The following is a 26,565-nucleotide window of genomic DNA, read 5'->3' on the forward strand; positions in this document are numbered from 1 at the left end:
TTCCTTTCATTTCTCTGCTACCGGGGACATGACCATGACCCCTTTTTACTTCGCTGTATTGACCGGCCTTGACGTCGGAGGTTGGTCCATCCCCTACGACGAGGACATGGGCGAGTGGGAGGCCGCCTGGATGTATTTATTGGGGGCTCACCCACCTGTTGACAGGGTCTCTGGGAGAGTCCGATACACTTGGTTCTCTTCCCATTTTCGGCGGGCGGAGATGGTGCCCGAGACTCCCGATGAGACAGAGCAGTATGCTCGTGGCTTCCTGATGTTCCTCTTCGGGACTACCCTGTTCGCCGACAAAGGGAACACCATTGGGCTATACCTGCTGAGCGCTCTGGTTGACCTATCACAGGTCAGTAGATATGATTGGGGTGGCGCCGGCCTGGCTACCCTCTACTTTTATATGAGCGCGACCTCCCGCGGGCGGGGCGACTTACTTGGCGGCTACTGGAGAGCTTGGGAGGTACTTTTCTGTCCCCCTGATTTACATTTCTGCTTCTCATTACTTGTACATTGCACCCACAGCGCACTTTTACAGTCTGTATTTTGCTCTCAGCATTTCATACTTACATTCTGCACTGCTTTTCTCAGCTATGGGTTTATGTATACTTCCCATCATTAGCCCCAGAGCTGGAGGTGGTAGGGATTCCTGTGACCCCATATTCATTGATATTCGAGGGCCCGCACCGGCCGAGGCCTCGAGAGACCCTCCTTCGCCTGCGACAGTATTTCGACACGGTGCGACATTCAGAGGTACCTCAGAACTTTCAGTTCTTTTCATTTTCATCTTTGATTTGCTCTGTATATTCTCGATTTCTGATTAGTTTATGCATTCATCATTCGCAGATTACATGGCAGCCCTGGGCGTCTCTGGGTGATGGCCTCCGACTTCAGTATACCGGGGCATCGGACATCTCCCAGTATAGGGTCCTGCTTGAAGGGCCGGTTGGCAGGGTATGGTTCCTGGGGGAGCGCTTTCTGCGCCAGGTATGGGGGTATCTTTCTCAGGATATTCCCGCAGTACCCCCAGCCAGTATGCGGACCGCTGACAGACTCTCTTACTCAGAGGTAGTCGGCGCCATGCTGGGCACTGATGCTTTACTGCATGTTGAGGAGGGGGACTACGCCACTTACCGTCACCTATACTTGATGCCTCCATTGACGGAAGCTCGTATCCCGATGATGAGGCCTGCCGGTACGTCGTCCTCGGATCAGGCTCGGGCTCGAGCTACAGACGTCCCTTCTTCTAGCAGGGCTAGCACATCTAGAAGCGGGAGCAGACTGGTTCCTCCGACTCCGTCGATTCATCCTCATGTCGGATGGCCAGATATGCCTACTGAGTTGATGGCGTGGCAGTATGGGGCTAGCTCTCCGACTCTGATTCCACTAGAGCCTCCGATGCCCAGTGATCGATACGCCATTGATCCGGACTCACCGCCGGTATGCTCCACTTCTTTTCATTCATCATTCAGATGTTTAGACACTCTTCTGTTCACTGATGATTATGAACTCGTTTTTGCAGCCATCGCGAGGATACATGGAGGAGGTGGTTGGGCTGGTGGCCACACTCGAGGGCATGGTCCTGCGTAGGGAGGCACAGTTGTCTGTCGCGGGCATCCAGGTACCTTCAGTTTTCTGGCATTTATCATACTTCTGATGACATGCTGATTTCTACTGCATCGATAGACCTTTTGTGTAGAGCACATCTGACACACACCCCACTTATACACTGTACTTACATGCACTCACTTCATGTAGCCTCTGCTTGTATCTGCATCTGATGTATATATTTGGACTGATGTATTTGAATTGAATTCTTTGTTTTCAGATGCCTTCCTGGTCCGGTCAGCCGCAAACCAGGCCATCCGGGCCTCATTGGGGAGCTGGGCCATCTGGGCCTTTTCAGGGGGCAGGGCCATCTCGGCCTTCCAGAGGACCCGGGCCATCTAGGCCTTTCCGAGGAGCTCGAGGAGGGCCCGTCCGCAGACGCAGGGCTCACGTTGTGGAGGTGGAGCCTGATGAGGAGGAGGAGGATGCTGAGGAGGAGGAGGAGGAGGAGGAGGAGGAGGCTACCGACCGTCAGTCAGAGACATTTGCTGAGGAGGGAGGCTCCGACTCAGATGATGATGACAGTGCGGAGATTATCCCGCAGAAGAGGACAAGGCGTGCTTCTCGTTCCCGCTCCCAAGGACTTTGATGTTGTTATTTCCTGCTTTATTTTTCTTTTTGCTAGTAGTTTGTAGCACTTTGCACATTGTTAGGCAGTTTTATTTTTTGTAAAACTTGTACCTTTGTTTGTTGTAAAGCATGATGAAATGAAATAGCTTTTGAAGAGATGTTTGTATTTTAAACTTTTAGCATCGTATCGCATCAATTTATTTCGCACAAAAATAAAATTGAATGGAAATGCGCATTGTGTAATCACCAAGTCAGGTAGTGAACCGACGCAACAAACTAAACAACTCAACTTACTAAGATATAACAGGACCTTAGAAAGTTTACAACTCGATAAGCAAAATACAACAACACAAATAAACCAGACTTTAACAAAAATTGCTTAAACAGAGAGCAATGACTCAAAAACACAAAACACGTCCGCTCGACAAACAACTCGATAAGCAAAATGCAACAACTTGATAAACAAAACTCAACAAAAACAAAGTGTACTTCTGACGATCTGGGCATCGGAACGCATCCGAAACGGAGGGAGATGAAGGCCTTTGATTCTCCCGTTACCTGGAAATGCTTGGAACTCTCCCTCGAAGGGTAAAACAGGGTCAAGGAGATACACTGCAGCATTGCCAGCCATCCTTGGGAGCCGGCCGGCCATTTTTGGTGGAGAGAGATAGCTGGCCGGCCATTTCTGAAAAAGTAAATGGCTGGCCAGCCAGAAAAAGTAGCTGGCCGGCCATTCAGTCCTGCAGCCACTAGATTTTTGACACGTGTCCCCGTGAATAGTGTTTTTCCTTCTATATAAGCCTCAACTTCGGGAACATTCATTTTATCTTAGTTTTAGGCAAAGATGGAGGCATTTCTCGCGGAAAATATCATATCTTGGATCTCTTCTCTAGATGGCTCGGAAAAGCTGAATTTCCGGGGTTTCGGCTTGAATGCACTATTCACGCTGAGCCGTACTCCGTTACATCTCCCTTTTCTACATGCCGCGGCAAGGTTCTGGAATCCAGTGACGCATGTTTTTAGCTTTGGTAGTCAAGATATGTGCCCCACTTTCGAAGATTTTCAAGTTTTGATGGAGTCTGAGTGTTCTGAAGTGATCTTGCCCCAGTTCCGTTTTGGTCACGCCCAGGCTTTAGGGCGGATGTGTGGGCTCACAGCGCATGACGCTCGATCTCTGATCTGCAGTGGAGAGCTGGACATCCTCGGCTTGATCCATCATTTTTCCGACGCCGGTGACCGCAGCAACCATTATTGGCAGGGTTTCCGGCAACACGCCCTCTGCTTATGTTTGTTGTCTCACTTTCTGCTTTCCTCGGGCTTTGGCGGGGCTAGCATTCACCTGATTGAAGTCGCCCAAGGTTTGAGAGAAGGGAAGAGTTGTATTGCCATGACCTTGGCCGAGACATTGATGGGTTTAGATTCTGTCTATCGCCGGGAGGCGACTAGGTTCGCCGGGAGTCCACTGCTGCTGCAGGTAATGTTTCCCACCCGACCTCACATATATATATTTGCTCACATCACTCGGCCCTCAGGCTAGGTTTTTCTCACAAAACCCTTGTCTTACTTTTCTCTCATCGTACATCTCTCTATTCTTTATTCTCTCATTTTCCATCCCTCCCCTAGGTATGGTTAATGGATAAGTTGCAGGTTGTGGACTCTTGCCCTGTTTATTCAGCTCGAGGTTACTTCTTTCGACAGCGCCTAGTCAATGCTCTTGACGAAAGGTGGTGGTTCGATTGGATGTGCAATTTGTCTGCAGACGGCATTGCTTGGCGTTGTCCTTGGCTCAACCTCCCGGCAATGAGCTACAGTATGTCTCGGCTGATCGGGATCCAACTGATTGGTCTAACCCATTGTGTATTTTATTTTCCGTTCCGGTTCCTGCGTCAGTTTGGCCATGATCAGACCTATCCACCGGAGGGGATTGAGTACCCAGCCGCTTTCCCGATCCGGGGCGCACAGCTCGGCCGATATGCCACGGCATGGAGGACTAGAGAGCTCCTGGCCCCTGCTTCCACTTTCAGTTGTACTTTGTCCGATGAGTGCGTGGATTGGCTCAATGAGGAGGCACAGGTTGGGCCTAGCTTGGCATCAGATGCTCCATCCAGCTCTGGGGGGGAACGCAGAGATACTTGATTCAACTATGCCCCAAATTTATTGCTTATTTAGCATTTTCAAGTTTTCTTTATGAATGTACTAAAAAGCAACCTCGATTGTAATGCAAGAGCAGGAGAACTCAATTTTGAAATCAATGAAATTGAAAGTTGTGGTACTGAAAATTTTCCACTTTTGGTCCCAAAATGGTCTTAGTCTTAAAAAGATTGATTTGAACAAAGTCAACTTTCATTAAAACTTTTCAAAACTATTTTCGATGTGGATCAGAATTGGACACGCCGGAGATCTGTCACTGAAATGCACAACCCCAGATCCCTGCAACTGGAAAGTTACCCCTAGTCTGAAGAACAATGCGGCACTTCATAGCAACGGAAAGTTGCCCCTTGTCTGAGTAACTTTGCATCGTCACGACAACGGAAAGTTGCCCCTAGTCTGAACAGCACTGTACCGGAGATCGCGATAAATGCTGATGGATAGAGATGACTGAGATGATCAAGATGGACAGAGTTGATCGGGAAAAAGTTTATGACTGAACTTCAAGGTGAAGCTGCCTACGTATCCCAAGGATGGGAATCAAGCCTTACGTAGTTCAGGCTAAGGTTCACTCGAGTATTTTCACTCTCCTTTTGCGCTCTAACTTTTGCCAAGGCCGCCCTTTGCGGGTTTTCAACCTTGCGAGCTCAGTTTTTATATTTTCTATTTTTTTGTGCCTGAATTTTGCCTAGGTCGCCCTTTCGGGTTTTCGGCCTAGCGAGCCTCTCAAGGATAGTATTTCTTCAACTTGTCCATATTGATCGGTTGTGAGAACTCCAAGCCATCTAGATCCATCAGAACCACAGCCCCACCTGACCAGATAGCTTTGATGATGTAAGGACCAGTCCAATTGGGTTTGAACTTGCCCCTTGGGTCGTGGATGGGAGCTCGGTTGTCTTTGAGCACCAAATCTCCTTCTTTCAGATTCCTGGACTTAACTTTCTTGTTGAAAGCCCGGGCAATTAAAAAACAGGTAGTGCCGCAGCTTCCTGGTTGCCCATACCAAGGCCAAACAAGCCTTCTCCAGCGGCGTATAGCGGGTCTCGTAATCCAGCATCTTTTTGCTCAGATAGTAGATGGCTCTTTCCACTTTGTCTTCTGACTCCTGCGCGAGCATGCAGCCCATGGTGGTCTCAGTTACCGAAAGGTACAGTATCAACGGTCTCCCCGGCTCTGGCGGTGACAACACGGGTGGGTTCTGTAGATATTCTTTGATCTGCTCAAAAGCTGCTTGACATCGGCCGTCCCATTGGAATTTCTTTCCTTTCTTCAGGAGGCCAAAAAGTGGTTCACAAGTCAAGGTTAATTTAGAAATAAACCGCCTTATGAATTGCACTTTACCCAGAAAGCATCGCACCTCCTTTTCAGTCCTTGGTGGTGGCATTTCTAAGATGGCCTTGATTTTGGAAGGGTCGACCTCGATGCCCCTTTGTGTGATCAGAAACCCTAGCATCTTCCCCGCTGTAACACCAAACGTGCATTTCTGGGGATTCAGCCGCAGCCGAAACTTTTTGATCCTTTGAAAGAATTTTTGTAAGGCGGTGTAGTGGCCCTCTCTATCTTTGGACTTGACAATCATGTCGTCCATATACACCTCGACCTCTTTATGGATCATATCATGCAATATTGTAGTCGCTGCCCGTTGATACGTAGCTCCAGCATTTTTCAACCCAAATGGCATCACTCTATAACAATATGTCCCCCACGGGGTAGTGAACGCAGTCTTCTCCCGGTCTTCGGGTGCCATCACTATCTGGTTATAGCCTGAGAAACCATCCATAAACGAAAGCAAGGCATGTCCTGCCGTGAAGTCCACCAATTCATCGATGTGCGGCAAAGGGAAGTCGTCTTTCGGACTGGCCCTGTTCAAATCTCTGAAGTCTACACAGACCCGAATTCTGCCGTCCTTCTTCGGCACTGGAACTATGTTGGCCAACCAAGTTGGATATTCAGATACCAGCAGGAACCCTGCGTCAATTTGCTTGGTGACCTCTTCCTTAATTTTAAGGGCCCAGTCTGGGCGAATCCTTCTGAGTTTCTGTTTGACAGGGCGGGCCTCTGGATCAAGAGGGATCCGGTGCTGTACAATCTCAGGATCGATTCCAGGCATGTCTTCATAGGACCACGCGAAAACATCTTTGAAATCTTTTAATAAAGCGACTAAGCGCTCGCGCTCCTCTGAAGACAACGTGGACCCGATCTGGACCAGCCGCGGGTCCTTCTCAGTACCAACATTCACAGTAGTGATTTCATCCATTAAAGGTTTAACAAATCTCTCCTGCTCTTGATCAATTAATCGTTGCAAAACTGGGGGAATTTCTTCCTCGCTGTTTTCATCAAAATTTTGAAAATCCTGATTTAAGCAATAAATCAAAGGCACAGAAAAATACTCGGAAACCACATCCACATCATTCTCATTAAATACTTCCAAGCCGTCAGATTCCTCTGTTACAACAGACTCAAAAGAAAATGAAAAAGACGACCTAGACAGGACTGTGGTATCCGGGTTATCACCCCCAGGAATACCGGACTCAGACTCAGTCGAGCTGGAATCTGATTCCGACGCAGAAGATTCGGTAGAATCAGATTCCGGCTCACTACCTGACCCGGAACTGCTAGATAAAAAGCCTTCTTCATATTGCCAGATGAGAGAAGGTGCGATAGATGCATCCAAGATTGGCGCTGGAAAGCCTGCAGCTATTTCATCTCCAATCACAGAAACCAAAGAGTTATCCCCCAAGCACTCTTGGCCGATCGGAGGATCTGATAGTAGACTCGCCAGTGCTACCCCCATTTCAAGCTCTGTGCTCTCAGAATCCACTGTTTCACACTGCTCAGCCTCAGTTGGTGGGTCTGTCTGCGCTTCGGCAACGTCATCCCCAGATAATTGTATGTCGAAGAATATTTCAAAACCAGGCACGCGCGTCCCCTCTGCGTTTAGCCATGGCTCCGGGAAGCCGCAGAACGGAAAATCTTCCCCCTCCCGGACGAAACGTCCGTTTAGGGTACCCCAGATGGGCCTGTGCATTAAATCAAATGGCTTCCCGGCCTTCTTCGCTCTGGCCCTTCCGGCCATTTCTTTTCCTTTTCTTACCCAGTCTTCTTTGGTGGGCAGATAACCCAGTCCAAAGGCATGAGGGTTGTGTGGCACTTCAGCCAACACTGAGACGCCCTTCCGGCCGCTTCTCCCTAATCCCATCCCGGGGGTATGTTTTAGCTTGTTCATGAGGTAGATAGATTGTGCACTGACATACATGCCCTCATTCACAGCCATGACATTCTGCACCACTTGAGCCTCGGCCAAAGTGAACCCCGACAAAAACACATCCTCCGTGTCGTGCTCAATCTCCAAGACAGGTGTGGACACTTCCGGCGGCGGATGGATTGATGAATTTCCGAAAACTATCGCTACCCCTTTCCCATGGGGGTACTTTAGCATCTGATGTAGAGTGGAAGAGACTGCTTTGACCTGGTGCAACCACGGTCGCCCCAAAAGTAGGTTAAAGGTTGCGGGAACGTCCAAGATATGAAATTCGATGTTGTGTTGTCCTGGACCAACCTTGGTTTGAATTTTAACAGTCCCCATCACTTCTCTGCTGGTATTGTCGTATGCTCTGATCACTTGGGTGGTTGGGACGAAGTCTACGGGCTTCAACTCGATTGCATATGCCGTTCTGGTCGGGCAGACATTAATCGCAGACCCGGTATCAACAAGTACCACCGGTATCCACTTATCTCTACATTCCACAGAAATATAGAGAGGTTTGTTATGGTTTGTGCCCTCAGGCGGTAGCTCCTTGTCCGAAAAGGTTAATGCCGGGGAACCTCCTCCCGGAAAAACCAGCCCAACCAGCTGTTCAGGCGTGGTGTCTATGGAGAGTTTGGACTTGTCCATGGCAGATAGGACAGCTTCTCTGTGTACTCGTGATGCCATTAGCAGTCCCCAGATGGAGATGTCTGCTTGTATCTTCTTTAATTGTTTCAGCACAGCTTCATCCTCAATCTGCTTCTCCTTCTGTCTCTCCGCTTCTCTGTCCTTCCCGGATGCCTCGGGTTGGTCCAGGTGTGGGGGCTTGAAGTACCGCCCACTTCTTGTCATATGGTCAACCTCATCGAGGTACCAAGTATCATCCGGCTGGTTATTCCCCCAGTCTTCATCCGTGTGGGCAAGACACAAGTCGTCATCTTCCCACCACATTCCGCTGGCAGCCAACAGACACCTGTCTGGCTCCGGTCCACTCGCACTCTCAGTGCTCTCTGTCCATATGCTCGCAGCATTGTCTGTCTTCGTGCACACAGCACTTTCAGTCCCCTTAGGGCCTTTAGCTTTTCTAATTCTCTCAGCCTCCTCAAATTTTCCTTGTTCCAACTGCGTCAGTACAGTCGTTTGCTCAACAGTTCCTACATCCGTAATGCCCATGTCCTGAGCGGAATTCTCTACACCGGCGCTCTCCGGCGATACAACTTGATTTTCGGCCGTTCCGGCCACAACTGATATTTCTGCCCCTGCCGGGCTCTGTTCTGATTGGGCTTCCCCCACTGCATCCGGTTGATCTTCGAGCCATCCTGTGGCCTCCTCTGATTCCTCATAATCATACCAATTAATTGACGCCTCCCCCAATTCCTGGTCATCAAGAAGTTGCAGGTTGGCAAAGTCCTCCCCTGCAGCTGTCAGCTCATCTGCCCATAGCCCATATCTATCCCCCCGGATCATGCATAGCTCTCCTGTCTCTGGCAATTCTACACTTAGCCCAATTCGGCTCGTCGATAGGATGTGCTTGCTTGGATCATAGGCTCCCCCGACAAAATTCTGTCCAGTTTCAGATTCAACAATCTCATTTCCTCCCAAAATCTGCCCTGCCCCGTCTTCGCCGGTCACCACCATCGGTTCTGGTTGGGTTTTGGAGATGTCTACCATGCACAAGAAATCAGTGCAATCGGGGAGGAGCACCTCCGGCTTGGGTAGGTGGGTGGGTGTAATAAAGATGCTAGGATCGTAAGATGCGACCCCAGTCTGGATAAAGTTAATTCTTTTGGGAGGAGGAGCTTGGTTATGTGATGGGAGAGGGTTGGTTGTGACATTGGGTTGATCAGGAGGTGCGATCACTTGTTTGTCAATAAGATCTTGGATCTCATGACGTAATCTGTAACAGCGGTCGGTGTCATGACCGTGTTGTTGGTGGTATACACAGTATTTTGATGGGTCGTAAGAGGGGAGGAGTGGATTCGGTAATGGCTTTGGTTCTAGGGGTTTCAAATGATTCTTTCTGATCAGTATTCCTAGAACTTTGGTCAGAGGCATATATAGTGGGGTAAAGGTTCTTTGGCCTCGTGGTTGGAATCGGTTGTTGGCTTGTGTGTTGCTTCCGGACGCGCCGGAGAAGGGTGTGGCAATCATAGGTCTTGGAGGGGGAGGGGGAATGGTGGTGACCATACCAACTTCCGAGGCTCTCGTATTTGCAGCGCCGCTCGGGCCTGCATTGTTATTGCGATTGAAGGTCCTCCTCGGTTGTTCTCTGTCCTGGTCAAACAGACCTTGTTTCATTGCGTCTTCAATTTGTACCCCCATGTCATGTAAATCTGCGAAAGTAGGGAAGGGGACTACAATCATTCTCTGCATTAATTTCGGGTGGAGATTGCGCACAATCATCCGAATTTGATCTTTGTCAGTAGGCCTTAAAGTCATCGTTGACGCCTTTGCCCTCCATCGGATCACAAAGTCCGAGAAAGATTCCTTGGGCTCTTGTCTCGTCGTTTCAAGATCACGGGTTGTGATCTCGATCTGAGTGTTGTATGAATATTGTGTGACAAAGGCCTCAGCCATCTCATCCCAATTCTTCTTCACTTCTTCTGGCAATCTTGCGTACCAATGGGAGGCCACACCTGACAGGGTTCGGCCGAATAGTGAGAGTTTCTGTGGTCGTGTTAGGCCCATTGGCCGCAAGACGTCCGCGAACAGTCGGATATGGACCATGGGGTCGCCGGTCCCGTCAAAACGGTCTATTTGTGGCATTTTGAACCTATCGGGGAGTGTCACGGCCTCCTCGGTATACCTATCTCCGATATCCGGCATAGCCTTGGCCCCTTGGGATTTTTTGAAGAGCTTCTCCAGTTTGCTCAATTTCAGAGCCGTATGATCAACCTCGACCTCGGATGGAGAGTCCGGGTGATTGGATGTATGGACCTTGGACAGTTGTGGTGGAAGCGGGGGCGGAGCCGGCCCCGTTGGAAGACTCGTGTCCTCTTGTAAAATTTGGACAGTTGGTACAGTATTCTGGGTATTCGGAGGAATATTCTGAACAACAGGTGCCTGCTCAGGTATTGGGGCTCCTGCCGGAGGAGGGATTATTTGTGAAGGAGACGCTGTATTCTGTTGTTGCAGTCTGGCAATCAACTCAGCCTGCTGGGCCATGACTGTGGCCTGCTGTTTGGAGAATTTCGCTTGACGGGCGGCATCATCGTGCATTTGCTTCATACTCTCCTGCATCTGGCGCATCAAAGCCTTCATCCCTGATGTATTCGGTTGATCCATCTGTCTAACCGGTATGTCTATTTCTACAGTAGTAATTGAGACCTCAGTCCTGTAGTCCTCTGATAAAGTAACCCACTGTTCTGACAATCTCTGTTCTGACGTACTGCGCCTTTTCGGCTTCCTTCTGGTAACAGGGGGTAGAGAACGGAACACTGGTTGTCCGTCGATTAGATCCTCAGATCGATGGAGTCGACGACCTCGTGTCCAATGTGCTTGGGGAATGCCTGCTGAATTGGAAGCAATCGTGCTAAAACTGACCCTAGCAAAAGATAAATAAAGCGAAAAGGAAATAAATAAACAGATAAACGGACAGCATAACAGCTTAAAATAAAATGCAAGACACACAGTCGGGCATAATCAACACACAGTCAATAAGCTGAAATACACAATGGCCTCGAACACTGATTATTATCCCTGTATCATTGTTCCCTGAAACAGAATCTGATATCCGCAGATAATTAATCCTCAAATACTGGCTGATGCCCGCAGGCTTGATACCCGTAATACAAAACTGATGCCCGCAGGCCTGATGTCGACAATACTGAACTGATGCCCGCAGGCCTGATACTGTCAATACTGAACCGTAGCCCGTAGGCTTGATACTCAAACTCATATACTGATCTGATGCCCGCAGGCCTGATACTGACAATTCTGAACTGAAGCCCGCAGGCTTGATGCCCAAACTCGTATACTGATACATGCATTCCTGTAGAGACGCACTCTAAAGCACATAACAGATAAGTGAGAGCCAAAACACCCCTATGTTGGGGTAGGGTTTTCCTGTCCTATTGTGTCAGGAACTAAGGTTTCATTACGCACACAGCGGTTTCAAACAACCTATAAACGGGTAAGCAACCTGTCCTAATTTGGAATGGTCACTATGGATCCGAATATGCACTAGGTCGAATGGTCAAAGAGGGTGCCCCGGTAAAAACCGGGGTTTGTGTTCCCATACTGGCAGAGCCCACAACCGGTCAGCCTTATGGTCATGCCTTGACAAGACAAGCCTCCGGCAAACCGTTCAGGAATAGCAGACGGCAAACACGGTGTCCTAGGCGCACCAATGCAAATGCAATGCAAAGAAACACACAAGTGTAGTCAAAAACAGATATCATGAGTTCGAGTCAAGTTCTCTAAATCCCCAACAGAGTCGCCAGAAACTGTAACATTGCCCGCGGGGGACCTCGCTACAGCTCGGACTCGACTTTTGTAGTCACGGTTCTAAATCTGAACCAAAAAGTCCAAATCCGGCAAATCGTTTTAAGAAAACAGATTTTTGAAAGAAGTGCCAAACATGGACTGCTTTGCCAGATACAGAGTCGCCACCTAAATATTTTATTTTGGGAAATTTAGGAAACCCTGACTCGGTGCCAAAAGGCCACGTGTCCGTCATCACCAAAGTTGCCTCGGCTCGGGAACTTGGGTACGATTGGGGAAGGTCACTTCGTGAGCACCCCCGCTCGCCCGGTCATAGACCGGCCTCTACTAACCATGATATCAATTTTGAAAACATTGTGAGTTCTTATTCCGGTTTATTAGCCTAGGTTACTATGTGATGCGCACAGCATACAAGTATAGACTGGATCGCTTGAATTGGAACAAAACATTTTGTGTTTTTGAAAGAGGTTTTTGCTACCCACAGGTAGGCTTGAAACATTTGATGATTTACTCCAATTCAGATAACCCAACCTTCACCCACAGGCATTCAAGCAGTTATATCATATAAGCACATAGCCTCATGGCAAGCATGCTATTCATGGCAATACTCACACGCATGCAAGGATGCTAAAGCATAAAGCTCACCGGGTACTCCAAGCCAAAATAGAAACTTATTAGAAATCATGCATGAATCCTAAGTATACAGAAATGCCTAATGCAACACATGCAAAATGCAACTATAGCAGGCTCGGCTATTCTAAGATGATATATGAAATGTTACAACTACCATATATTCAACTTGGAATTGAAAGTACGATGCAGTTAGTATGATGCGCCGAGCCCAGTGCATGCGATACAGATGAATGATGCAAACATGCTGTCATACTGTATGCTAATTTAAACATGCCCTAATCTAACCATCGTAAGCGGATAAATAAAAGGGAGAAAGACGTGGGGTTGGAAGACATACATCACACTCACCCACACTTATTACAGTTGTGCCCTCACTCGGAGGGTCCGAATAAATATACAGTCCAAATATTACAGTCCCCAAATAAAAGAATATTACAGTCCAAAATATTACAAAATCCTAATTAATTAATGAATTAACTAAGAAAGCAAATAAAACTGGCATGCAAGCCAGAGACTGCCTTGCTTCTGGTGGATGATGCATGTCCGGACTGTCTTGCGCGGAAATCCACCGAAATGCCCCAATTAGCCTCTGTTTACACCTGTTCTTGAAATGCGTGCCAAGCCCCCCCAAAGGTTGCTGATTCTTCATTTTGCTGCAACAGAGAGCAGGAAAGGGGCATAGCAATGTATTTGCACAGATATATGCATGTCTCGATCCTCGTGCCACCAATCACGCATACCGAGGCATGATGGCCGAGGAATCGAAATGCACAACTCAATATAGGATGCATGCACATGAAACTACAGCTAAAACCTAACTCCATCACGGATAATCCGGAGTGTCTGTGACTGGGAATTGAGACACATTCCGTCACTCGGAGTACGAAATGTACCTCGTGTCCCGTGCCCGGGCTAACTCCTATTCCAGACATGATGCGATATGCATGATATGCATGAAATGCAACTAATATACAATCCTAACATATACAATGCTACGAAAATGATATGCCTCGAAATGCGTGCACACGGGCACGCAAACCGAGAAAATGGCAGAATACGATCTAAGATACAACCTATTATGTACTATGCTATGAAAATGATATGCCTCGAAATGCGTGCACACGGGCACGCAAACCGAGAAAATGCATGAATGCAATGAAAATGAGACGCCTTGAAATGCGTGCACACGGATACGCAAACTGAGGCGATAGTAAAATGCTACGAAAATGAGGTGCCTCGAAATGCGTGCACACGGGCACGCAAACCGAGGCAATGGTAAAATGCTACGAAAATGAGGTGCCTCGAAATGCGTGCACACGGGCACGCAAACCGAGGCAATGACGGAATGCGATGAAAATGAGATGTCTCGAAATACGTGCATACGGGCACGCAAACCGAGGCAATGGTAAATGCAATGAAAATGAGATGCCTCGAAACGCGTGCATACGGGCACGCAAACCGAGGCAATGGTAAGTGTCTCGAAATACGTGCACGCGGGCACGCAAACCGAGGTAATGATATGTGTCTCGAAATACGTGCACGCAGGCACGCAAACCGAGGCAGTGATATGATGCAATGAAATGGCATGGAAATGAAAAATGGGCTTATACCAACATGAGTGAGCCTCAGCCGCACTCACATGAGATGCCGATGACAGAAAATGAAGTGCCTCGAAATGCGTGCACACTGGCACGCAAACCGAGACGATGCTAAAACGATGCGAATGACATGAAAACATGATATGGACTTATACTAACATGAGTGAGCCTCAGCCGCACTCACATAAGATGCCGATGGCAGAAAATAAAGTGCCTCGAAATGCGTGCACACTGGCACGCAAACCGAGGCAATGCATACGCAATGCAAATGACATGAAAAATGACAAATGGACTTATACTAACATGAGTGAGCCTCAGCCGCACTCACATAAGATGCCGCGGCAGAAAATGAAGTGCCTCGAAATGCGTGCACACTGGCACGCAAACCGAGGCAATGCTAAAATGTGATGAAATATGGCAAAAATGATATGCAAGCATACTAATGGAATTTCAGCACTAAAATATGGGGGAAAATAGTCCCGAAATGAAGCGAAATGACATGAAATGTAAGGAAATGTCCCGAAATGCAACATTATGCACCCGAAATGGCCTATAGCTATGCCAAACATGCACAATATGGACATGCAATGCAAAGACAGAAGCTAGACAGTCCCAAAATATGTACTTTCACAGTTATAAACATGGCCAAACAGCAAGTATAAGTAAGGGAAAAATAGCATGCAAGAATAGGGGCCAAAAGAGGGGTAATGAAGCAAGTGGTATAAGCAAAACTCAAATTGAAAAATTTCCTTCTACAGCACTGAAGATGGACCAAAAATATGAACATTTACAGTATATGGCAGACCTCAAATCAGTATACAAACATGCTAAAAATGTGATGCAAGACAAGGCTCAAAAGGTGCTATAACATGAAGTATATAAAATAATCACCAAACAGAAAAAAATGTGAAGGAAACATGAAGTATAGGCCAAAATAAGACCACTTTCAGTTCGGACCAAGGTCCAAAAACAGAAGCAAAGAGGGTTTCCAATTTATGCAAAAATGGGGCCAAATAAGGGGTATAACTACAAGTGACACATGGAGACACCAAACAATGTTGAGCCCTTCTCCAATGTTGAAGAGGGGCTCAAAATAAGCCTTATATCAGTTTATAACATGCTCAAAAACAGATTGCTCATGGACCAAAAATAGCATGCAAAATCATGACATACAAGATGATCAATGAAGCAAGTATATTATGGAGGGCTCAAACAGGGTTGAGCCCTTAATGAGAAGTGAAGATGAGCTCAAAATATGGCCCTTTTCAGTTAGGGCCAGAGCTTGAAACCAAAAAGAAGTGGGGTTTAGAAATAGATCAAGAAAAAGGTTCAAAAGGTTAAAAGTGTTACTTACCCTTGAAGATTCAAACTTTTGTTGCTTTTTGGATGGATTTGCAGCTTCTCTAGCCTTCAAGAATCCTTCCTTGTTGCTGGAAATGAGATGATGGTGGTAGAGCTTGGTGGTGTAGAAGGAATGATGATTAGGGAGTTAGGGTTTTTTGAAGAATTGAGAAGGAAGAAGATGGAGTTGGCTATGGAAGCTTGAAGAGTAAATTTTCTAACCCTTGCAAAGGAGGCCACCAGCTGGTTATAAGGATCAAAAAGGGGGTGTAAAGGTGGGGGAAAAGGAGGGTAAAACTCCCCCACAAAATATCCCCCGGATACAGGAAATATCTGGGGGATATTGCCCCACAGCTGTAAAGTACACAGTGCAAGGAAGCAGGCCGGCCTCACACTTTTGCTGGAGGTGGCCAGCCGGCCACACCCCCTAGCCGGCCGGCTAGGGGTCAAAAGGGTCAAGGTGATTTTCTGGCCGGCCAGCTATTGGAGAGGTACCCCTATATGTGTACAACACAACCATGTAGTTGAAATTCCAAGAAAGTGGGCCCAAGGGGTTCAACAATGGCTCGGAAAGAGGGGGTCAAAAGGGTCAAGTTGACTTACTGGCCGGCCATGAACTTTTAGGGGCCTCTCATGTGTGTACATCACAGATATGTGGTTCAAAGTTCAAGAAAAAAGGTCCAAGGGGTTCAACATTAGCCCAGAAGAAAGGGGTCAAAAGGGTCAGGTGACCTTAATGGCCGGCCACCAACTTTTAGGGGCCTCTCAGGTGTGTAGATCACAAATATGTGGTTGAAAGTTGGCAACACTAGCTCCAAGGTATTCAACATTAGCCCGGAAGTGCGAAAAACGGGCGCTGGGAGGCTCCGGAAGAGAGATAACTGGTTGTTGCAACAATTGCTGGTCTCCCACCCTTCAGTGACCTTCCTTGTGATAAAACAGAGGTACCTGCCAAAAATGAACGAAAACCGTTGCAAAACGAATGTTCCGGGGCCAAAACACGCAGTTCGGGGTCCCGAAAATGGGCTGTTAAGCACCGAAAATGGTATTCGACCTCGAAGTGGGTTTCTCAGCCCCCAGTGTCCCTCAAAAGGGATGAAATAAGATGTATGCCAAAAATCAGAGCAATAGGAGATGGTTAAGCGGTCCCGAACCGAGGCACACGGCCTGACGGCTTCGAAAACCGGGAACCGGACTCCGAAATGGGCAAAATGGCCTACGGCCACCAAATGTAGCCTACGGACATTTGAGAGACGGTCTACGGGACCTCTCCCTTCCCTCGGAAAAAGAAACAGAGAAAACCGAGTCTGGTTCGCAAACCGAGACAAGGCACAGAAAAGGGTTCGGAAGTCCGGAGGCAGGGCTCACGGCCGCGACTCTGAGACTTCTGAACGAGCACATTATGCAATATCACCAAGCGCTCAATCGGTGACGTCTGAGTCTTAAGGTCGGTCAAAAATGGGGTGTCTACACCTAGCCATTCTTTATTCATGTTTGTCCAAAAGTGATAATTACGTCCACTAATAAAGAGAAGTGTCAAACAAGAAGTTGTGCTTAGCATGAGAGAGATATAATGCCCTTGTAATGAACCTCGGAAGAGATTAAACTATTAAGCATGGAAGGTCTCTTTCTAATGCATTAAACAACAATCAATTGTTTAAAACAACGCTTAAACAAAGAAAACCAAGAAATGAAGGAGGTTGCAGAGATGATTATTACAAGTGTGAGTCTATGTATGAAAACTATGGAATAAGAGCTATTAACTCAAATAGATTGGTGTCTAAGGCCCAATCTGCTAAATCTATGAGGACTTACAACAATACAAGCATACTATTCAAAGCATAAACTAAGTAAACACAATAAAATAGTCACAAAAGAGAGAGAGAGAAAGAGAGAGAGAGAGAGAGAGAGAGTGCTGAAAAAAGTATTTTGAAAAGTTTAAAAAAAAAATGAAAGAGAATAAAGCTAGTAAGCAAGCCAAAGGAAGGGTGGTTAACCCCTCCATTTATGGACCTTAAAATCACATGTTTTAGCATTTGAAAACTCTGAAAATCAGTGGCTAAAAATTGAGAAACAAGTGGAAAACATAAGGATATAAGCTATGGAATAAGGTTCAAGGAAGGGTGGTTAACCCCTCCACCTTTGGTAACTTTTAAATCACAAGTTTCAGCCCACAAAAATAGTCCAAAACAGTATGAAAAACAACAACAAAAGAGAAGGAAAGAGTAGTGAAAAGATGGTAAGAGTTATACCTTTGAAAAGAAGATACTCTTTGGTTCACAAACCACAAAGTGTTCACCCTCAAGAGCTGAAATTTTCGCTCAATAATCTCAGCAAATAGCCTCAAATTTTTGGTTTAGGAAGTATATGTGTATTATATGTATATTGCAAGATAAAGAAGAAGAGTGTTTGATAAGTTTTTTTCTTTTCGCAAATTTTTCTAACCTAAAATCAAGAGGGATAGTCATCTATTTATAGAAAAACAGGTTTCTCTGTCGGAAATATCTATATTGAGCCAGCTGGTGCAAAGCATGCACATGGAGGGGACAGTTGGCAGTAAATATCTGTTTACCGCTGGACATGGTTGGCCGGCCAAAAAAGGGGACGACCGGCCAATAAAATTGGCGTACCGGCCACCTGTCGGCCAGCATGCCTCTGAGTGGTCAAACTAGAAAAAAAAATTAGGTTTTGGTTCAATGGGGGTACAAGATTTGGGCTCTGAAGTTGGAAAACTGAAGCCTTTTTGCTGAAGAAATTGAACATTTGTACAGCGCACTAATTCATCATTGAGTGTTCACCATGAGGCGCCCAAGTCTTAAGGGCGGTCAAAAATGGAGTTTCTATAGTGCTCGATTCCTTAAGCAAAAATGAAATACATAGACTATATATATATATATATATCATTAGTAGTCTCTAGGTCGTCCTTTTATATCCAAAGTAGAAGAAGAAGAAGAGAAAAAGAAATACATCACACAAAAAAAAAAAATACAAAAAATACAAAACGGAAATCAGCATGAAGACCTCTCCATCTTTTTTCGTAGTAAGGAAGCCTCTACGTCACTAGTAGTCTTGCCGTCCTCGGAACTCTAAGGGTCAGCACCAACATCTGTGCCACTGCCACTCTCATCGTTGCTCTCTTCAATGTCCTCCTCAGAATGCTCCTCAGATGCCTCCGACTCATGAAACACAAGAAATCCTATTCTCCCTCTGCCACGACCACGCTCGTCTTGACCTCCACTACCTCAGGCTGGAGCTTGCTCTCCTCTCCTCTTTATGGCTGGAAGGGATGCTATTTGAAAAGGATAGGGATCATAATATCAGAACAAGTGACATGAAATAAGCAATGTATTGAAAGTGAATGAAACAAAAAGAGCTGCATATGAAACAAAGCAAGTAAAGAAATGGTTACCTCAACCCTGGCAGCGATCAAAGCTGCATCTATCCTCTGCACCATGAGCATCAATGTGTCAATGAGCTCCAGGAAGTGATCAATGTAAACCATCTTTGGGTACTGTAGATGAAAAAGAGATTTGTATTGAATTGAAACAATAGGAAAGCAATAAGGAAAATGGTATACAGGTCGGCTCTCTGGAGCGAGGACGAGCGATTGTCATCCAAGAGGCTCTAACGGAAGCTCGTAGAGAAAGCCATCCGGGCACTGAAATGTAATCACTGTGGGAAGTGCCAGATGTCCAAAAAGTAAGGCAATATCACCAGCAGGGACAACACCAATAAGAGCCTCATTGCCAACAATAGGGTCATCAGCAACTCCAATAGCACAAGCCATGCCCTCGGTCAAGGGAGGCATGATGTGGGATCGTATGAATACAGTATAATCCCTAGGGACATAGAAGATATCAGCATGCTGCCCTAACATCAGATCATCGATAATGGCCCCGTTGGTGATGTCATCAGCCGTCATCATGAGTAGAGGAGGAGAAGATGGAATGCAAGGATTGGCATGACCAAAAGTCTGGCGGGTGAGTCACTCACACAGGTACTAGATACTGTAGAACGGGCCCTCTAGCAACACCTTTATCTGGGAAGTCTCTAAGGAGATGACATATCTCGCCCTCGTTGCGGTGGGCATGGCCACCCAAGGATACCGCTTGATCTATAAACAAAGAATCTGTAAATTAGTTACCTGATGTAAAAGACAGTGAACGGGAAATAGAGAGTTCTCAAAAGATTACAATGTTGGCGGTCACAGTATCGAAGAAGCGACGACAAATAGTGAAGCTGCGAACATATAGGCTGTAGGGGCTGAGCTTCTTGTCGAAATACAGGAAGTGAGGCACTGCCAGGGCTATCTTAAACCTCGAAATGGGGGCGATGGAGGGAAAGTAAATGTAAAGCCATAACTGCATGAAAATGTATATCAAAAAATCAACAGGAAAAAATGAAATGGCAATTAAATACAATTGAATTGAAAGAGAATGCATAATGTACTTACCATGATCTCCAGTAGCCTCCAAGCAGCTCTATCTTCCGGCGAGACATGAAGCTCATGTATCCATAGAGGGTGGTGTGGCGAGGCTAGCTCGACCTTAGCCATACTCCCTCACCTGCTTGAGTTGTACCATGCCACTCAATAGATAGAGTCCTATGGTATTCTCCATGTTTGCAAATAGGGTAGTTTCGAGGACATAAAGAAGAAACCCGCAGGCATGCTGGGCAACCTCCTCTAGAGTCACTCTCTCTAACCCATGGAAGTGTTGCCAGGTCCAGTTGTAACGAATCATCCCATGGGGAGTGAGAGGTGGGATAGTCCCAATAAGGTAGGTTTGAGTGGCGTGCCACTAGTTCAGGTCGAGAACAAAAGGGATCGGATCACCCCCCATTGAGAGACTGGTGATCACAGAAAAGTCGTAAGGGGTCATCGTCATCTCCCCAGTAGAAAAGAAGTGAAAGGAGTTAGTGGTGTCCCAGCACCTCTCCACCAAGGCACCATAAATTGACATGTTCACCTGCAGTGATGATATGCCCAGGCAGAATGGCCCAAAGCCGGCTCTATCCACCAAGGCACGGACCTCAGTGGAAAAATATCTATACCACTAGCGAAGGCCATGGACGCTTCCATATCGGTGACCTGCAATAAGAAAATTGTTAGCATAAACGAGAATAGAGCTATGCAAAAAATAAAAAGAAAAAAAAAAAGAGGGATAAGAAACAATGAATATCATGGAGGAATCGTTGGATAGGTGCCTCAAGCGCTCCCAAAGCAACGCGTCATCAGCAACTCGCCAGGAGAACTCGGTGAATCGCAGCATCCCCTACGGGACCATCATATGCGTACGTGGTTTGTAGGCCGCAGGGTCGAAGGGCCTTATCCTCAAAGGGAATGGCTCTGGCACTACATCAACATCTTCAGCCATGATGTCCTCGTTGTGGCCCTCAACGTCCAAGGCAAGGGCAAGGATATCACCTCCAAGTACCGGTAAGGGTATGTCACCTTCCGCAACGACAATAGGTGGCACAACATCGTGTGGAGCATCATCGCTAGCCATAGCAATCTATGGAATCAAAGGGAAAAGAGTAAGAAACTCAATTTAAGCTGTAAGCAATCATTGAGAAATTTAAGAATTCAATCCAACAGGGCTAAATCAAGGCCAATTTGCAATGAATCATGAAGAACAACAAAGGAAAGCATGAAACTAAGGCCCAACAATGTGAAATCAAATATAAACAATGTGAATTTCAAGGTTACAGCTAAAGAGAGTTTGTGCCAAGTCATGGATAATAGCCTATTCGAACCAAATCAACAGAAACTGTCTAACTTCACGGACAACCAATCACAATTCAGATTTGCATTTGTGAAGATTGCAAGTGAATAGCAAGAACATTTCTATAGTGATGTGCAATCAACAACAAGCAATGGGAAATTCGATCAAACAATGCAAATATTGTGAAAAATTCAAGCAATTCGAAACAACTCATAAGGAACTACAAGGAAATGGTTTTAATCCATAGGTAACTGATCAAGAAATTCAGAAAGTCACCCCTAATAATCAAAAATCCCCAAAATAAGTCCAAGATTGTGGCGTGGGTGTCCAAACCGTGAGTACATAATAAGAAATCAAAGAAATTTGACCCAATTCGTGTAAACATCAAGCAAGATCTGAAGAAATTTACACAAGATTGTGTGAAAATGTACAAAAAAATTAGAAGTGGAATCAGAAAACTTACCTCTTTTGAAAATCCAATCAGTTCAAATCAAGGAGGGGCACGGTTTTCCTTGGATTGAAGTCAGCAGAGGCTTGTGGGCAAAATGAAATGGGAAGAGTCTGGGGAGAGTGAACAGGTTTAGGGAGTGAGAGAGAAGGTTTTAGACTTGGGGTTGTGTTAGAAATGAGCCCTAGAGGTGTTTTAAAGCAACCAAGTTGTCAAAACCCATTTCTGCCCTGCAACTAATGAAATTAGCCGGCCGACACATTTATTGGCCAGCCAGCTAAGTTTTTAGCTGTATGAAAATCTGTGTTGGCCAAGTGTCCAAGTTTTTGGCCAAGAGGATCATTTGTTGGCCGGCTAGCTCATAATTCAGCTTGATTGCTATGTTTTTGTACAAGAAGTTAAAAAATTGGCTGGGTCACCCTTGTTTTGTACGATTGGATCCATGTGATGAAGTCGGGTGTTCTCATTTTTGTCTGAACATAGTCAAACAACACACCTAAATTGCTTTTACTCTCAGAGGCTCACAGATTTCACTTGGAATGTTGATTCTTACCCGATTAAAATCTTCCCTCTCTCTGTATAAAATACTGTTAGGTATGCCTGTTGGTTACAACACCTTTCATCATTTTACGTGAAACGTGCTAGGATTTTTAGTTTACCTGGTTAAAACCTTAACCATCTCCATATGAAATACGGTTATGTATGCCTATTGGTTATGCCATCTTTCCACTTTTCACGTGAAACGTATTAGAATTTGAAGTTTACCTGGTTAAAACCTTCCCTTTCTCCGTATGAAATACGGTTAGGTATGCCTGTTGGTTATACTACCTTTTATCCTCTTGCGTGAAACGCGTTAGGACTTTAGATTACTTGGTTAAAACTTTCCCTCTCTCCGTATGAAATACGGTTAGGTATACCTATTGGTTACACCACTTTTCCTCTTTTCGAGTAAAACGCATTAGGATTTGAAGTTTACCTAGTTAAAACATTCCCTTTCTCTGTATGAAATACGATTAGGTACGCCTATTAGTTACACTACCTTTCATCCTCTAGTGTGAAACGTGTTAGGACTTCAGATTACCTGGTTAAAACCTTCTCCCTCTCCGTATGAAATACGGTTAGGTATGTTTGTTGGTTACACCGCATTTCCTCATTTCAAATGAAGTGTGTTACGATTTGAAGTTTACCTGGTTAAAACCTCTCCCCTCTCCATATGAAATACGATTAGGTGCGCCTGTTGGTTACACTACCTTTCATCCTCTCGTATGAAACATGTTAGGACTTCAGATTACTTGGTTAAAACCTTTCCCCTCTTCGTATAAAATACAGTTAGGTACACCTGTTAGTTACACCATATTTTCTCTTTTTACGTGAAGAGCGTTACGATTTGAAGTTTACTTGGTTACAACCTTTTCTCTTTCCGTATGAAATATGGTTAGGTACGCTTGTTGATTACTTTACCTTTTATCCTCTCGTGTAAAATGCGTTAGGACTTCAGATTACCTAGTTAAAACCTTCCCCCTATTCGTATGAAATGCGGTTATGTACGCTTGTTGGTTACACCACATCTCCTCATTTCACGTGAAGCGTGTTAAGATTTGAAGTTTACTTGGTTAAAGCCTTCCCCCTCTCCGTATAAAATACAGTTAGGTACGCTTGTTGGTTACACTTCCTTTCATCCTCTCACGTGAAACGCGTTAGGACTTCAGATTACGTGTTTAAAACCTTTCCCCTCTCCGTATAAAATACGATTAGGTACACTTGTTGGTTATACCACCTTTCCTCTTTTCGCATGAAGCGTGTTAGGACTTCAGTTTACCCAGTTAAAACCTTTCCCTCTTCGTATGAAATACGGTTAGGTATACATGTTTGTCACGCTACCTTTCATCCTCTCGCATAAAACGCGTTAGGACTTCAAATTACCTGGTTAAAACCTTTCCAATTTGCGTATGAAATATGGTTAGGTACGCCTATTGGTTACACTACCTTTCATCCTTTTGCGTAAAGCGCGTTACGATTTGAAGTTTACCCAGTTAAAACCTTCTCTCTCTCTGTATGAAATATGGTTTGGTATACTTGTTGGTTACACCACCTTTCATTCTCTCGCATGAAACGCGTTAGGACTTCAGATTATATGGTTAAAACCTTTCCCCTCTCCGTATGAAATACGATTAGGTACACCTGTTGGTTACACCACCTTTCCTCTTTTCATGTGAAACGCATTAGGACTTAAGTTTACTAGGTTAAAACCTTCCCCCTCTCCGTATGAAATACAGATAAGTACGACTGTTGGTTACACCACTTTTTCTCCTTTTTAGTGAAACGCATTAGGGTCTCAAGTTTACTCTGTTAAAACCTTCCTTCCCTCCGTATGAAATACGGTTAGGTAGGCCTGTTGGTTACACCATCTTTGGAGTTGACATTTGTTTGTTCCTTTCCGTGTAAGACACGGATAAACTTGTTAAAGGTTGAAGCTTATTTATGCTATCATCTTACTATATTTATCATCATTGCATTGCATTGCATAATTATGAATTTTCAAGACGACCGGCTTTGCAAAGCATGTAAGTCCAACTTTCAAATTGTATTTCAAGCATATCATTTGCATTAGTCGCTGAACTACACTGGTATGATTCCTTACAAAGGGATGCATAGACAACCTGGGGGTTCAACCAATTGCATTTGCATCTTGTTTGTTAGTGCAAGTTTTACAACCATGTCAAAAGGGTCGTCTTCAAACTTTGACATTCATTCACGTCATGAAATGACTTCGAGCTCTGTCAAAGAGAGGCAACTATAGATACCCTATTTTGACCGACCTTAAGACTTGGCCGCTCCCTTTTGATTACCCGATGATGAAAATAAGAAACAGTTTCTCGCAAGATCCTCAATGAGAAATATGGAATTTGTGCTTCATTTCCAACCTTAAACCCTGTTTTGGCCAAGTGTTTAAGTTGTGATCAAGACCCTCTTGTGAAACTTTATTTCCACACCTTGTTCCGAGTTTTCCGTAGTGTTCCGAGACTCGTTTTTAAACTTCAAAATGAAATGTTTTTCCAAGGAAATTGAGCAAAGGAGAGTGTGAAGATGATAATTTTGTTGAAAAACCCTATTTCGTACAAAATAGTTGAGCTTGCCAAATATTTGTGGCCAACCGGCCAATTAATTGGCCGACCAGCCAAAACAGTTGGCCGGCTAGCCAAGAAATTGGACGGCCAGCTAATTGTCCAGAAATAGGGCATTTTCGGCAGAATTCTTATTTCGTACGTGTGGGCCGCCCCACTATTAAGACCCAGTCCTAAATTGAGACCTAGGCAGTGGTTTACCTTGGCTATTCCATTTATTATCCTGTTTGTGTCGGTGGAAAGTTGGGTTGGGCAAAGTCTTATTTGCCTCATGAATTTGCAGATTAGGGGTTGGATTGGGAAACAGAGTCCACTTTTTACTATTGATAGCATGGTGAAGAGGCAGAATCCAGTTTTACCCCATGGTATGGTGTCTTGCTCAGCTAATGTGAAGTGTACATCGTTTGGAATATTGTAGTCCATACGGAATTCGACTATGGCGCTTAGGGAGCTCGCCATGAAACATTACTTGCCCATGGGAGCAATTGTTAAGTTAATAACTCAGCTGGTTTGCTTGGCTTCGTAGCACGGCCACAAATTGGTGTGTGTTTTTCCAACCAAATGACGTTACCAAGGGAAAATTGTGAAGATGTGCCTGACAAAACCTAGTTCAGTTTGCACAGCCGAAAATGAATTGTGTTATGCTCAAGTGTTGACTGAGATAAAACAATGGTGCAAAGTAAGTACAGAGCAATGAGGCTCCAAGCAGGTTGCTCAGTTAGGAGAGCGTATAAGTGTTGTTCGTAGCTTTGTCATTGGCTGTGTTAGTTCGGCTTCTTGAACGAGCAAGGTTTAGCTATGTTCAAGGTTTGAGCGAGGCTCTAGCTCAGCTACGAAAAAGAGCAAGGTTTTAGCTCGGCAGAAAACAGGTGAGCAAGGTTATAGCTCAGTTCAAGGTCCGAGCAAGGGCTTTAGATCAGCCTCGGAAGTGAGCAAAGTTTTTGCTCGGCAAAGACAAGCAAACAAGGTGTTAGTTCGGTTGGTTTAAGGGGCAAGGCCTTAGCCTGATTCCCATCATAGGCAAGGTTAATAGATCAGTTGATTCCTTAAAGGACCTGCAAACATGTTTTCTTGGTTCCAATGTGGTTTTGGATCAAAATCACAGTTCATGGCTGGCTTGGCCAAGGTTATTGTGTGTTCATCACCGAAAGTGAAAGGTTCAGGGGTTTGGCCCAGGTTATTGTGTGTTCATCATCGAAAGTGAAAGGTTCAGGGGTTTTTCTGGAGATTAAGTCGGTTTTGGGCTCTAGTTAACCCTCATTTTAATTATTATTGGAGTTGCACTGACTTTTATGAGTATATTAAGCCATATAGCAAATGGAAAACACTATGAACATGAAGAACAGTATGAATACCCGCAGAAAAATATTGATAAGAGTGAGAAACTAATAGATTTTGGCGTAGAAATAAGGTCCAATCAAAAGAAGAAGCTCCAACAACAACAACAACAGATCAAACTCAGTGGCAGCTATGCTTCAATTTGAGGCTGGAGTGACGGAATCCGAAGGGTTATGGATGTGGATTTAGGGTTTTAGCTGAAGAAGCTGAACAGTGGAAGGGTGAAAGGAATGCATATAGGTTATATATGTACTTAGAAGGCAAAACGGCGCGCTGATTTAAAATTTGAGAACCTGTGCATGGCAACTGGAGTAATGATACGGACGTAATGGGGGAA

General features: G+C 45.4%; 1 protein-coding gene across 1 annotated transcript; it reads left to right on the forward strand.

Moving 5' to 3' along the window:
- The first annotated feature begins 644 nt into the window (after window positions 1–644).
- LOC145793228 (uncharacterized) lies at window positions 645–1,663 on the forward strand. Its single transcript, XM_082875995.1, has 3 exons — window positions 645–759; window positions 853–1,446; window positions 1,529–1,663. The coding sequence occupies exons 2-3, from the start codon at window positions 1,042–1,044 to the stop codon at window positions 1,661–1,663; spliced, it is 540 nt and encodes a 179-aa protein (XP_082732121.1). The 5' UTR covers window positions 645–759; window positions 853–1,041.
- The last annotated feature ends 24,902 nt before the right edge of the window (window positions 1,664–26,565 follow it).

Source organism: Camellia sinensis, chromosome 6 (genome assembly GCF_055761805.1).
Source record: "Camellia sinensis isolate YWXY chromosome 6, ASM5576180v1, whole genome shotgun sequence".
NCBI classification, from domain to species: Eukaryota; Viridiplantae; Streptophyta; class Magnoliopsida; order Ericales; family Theaceae; genus Camellia; species Camellia sinensis.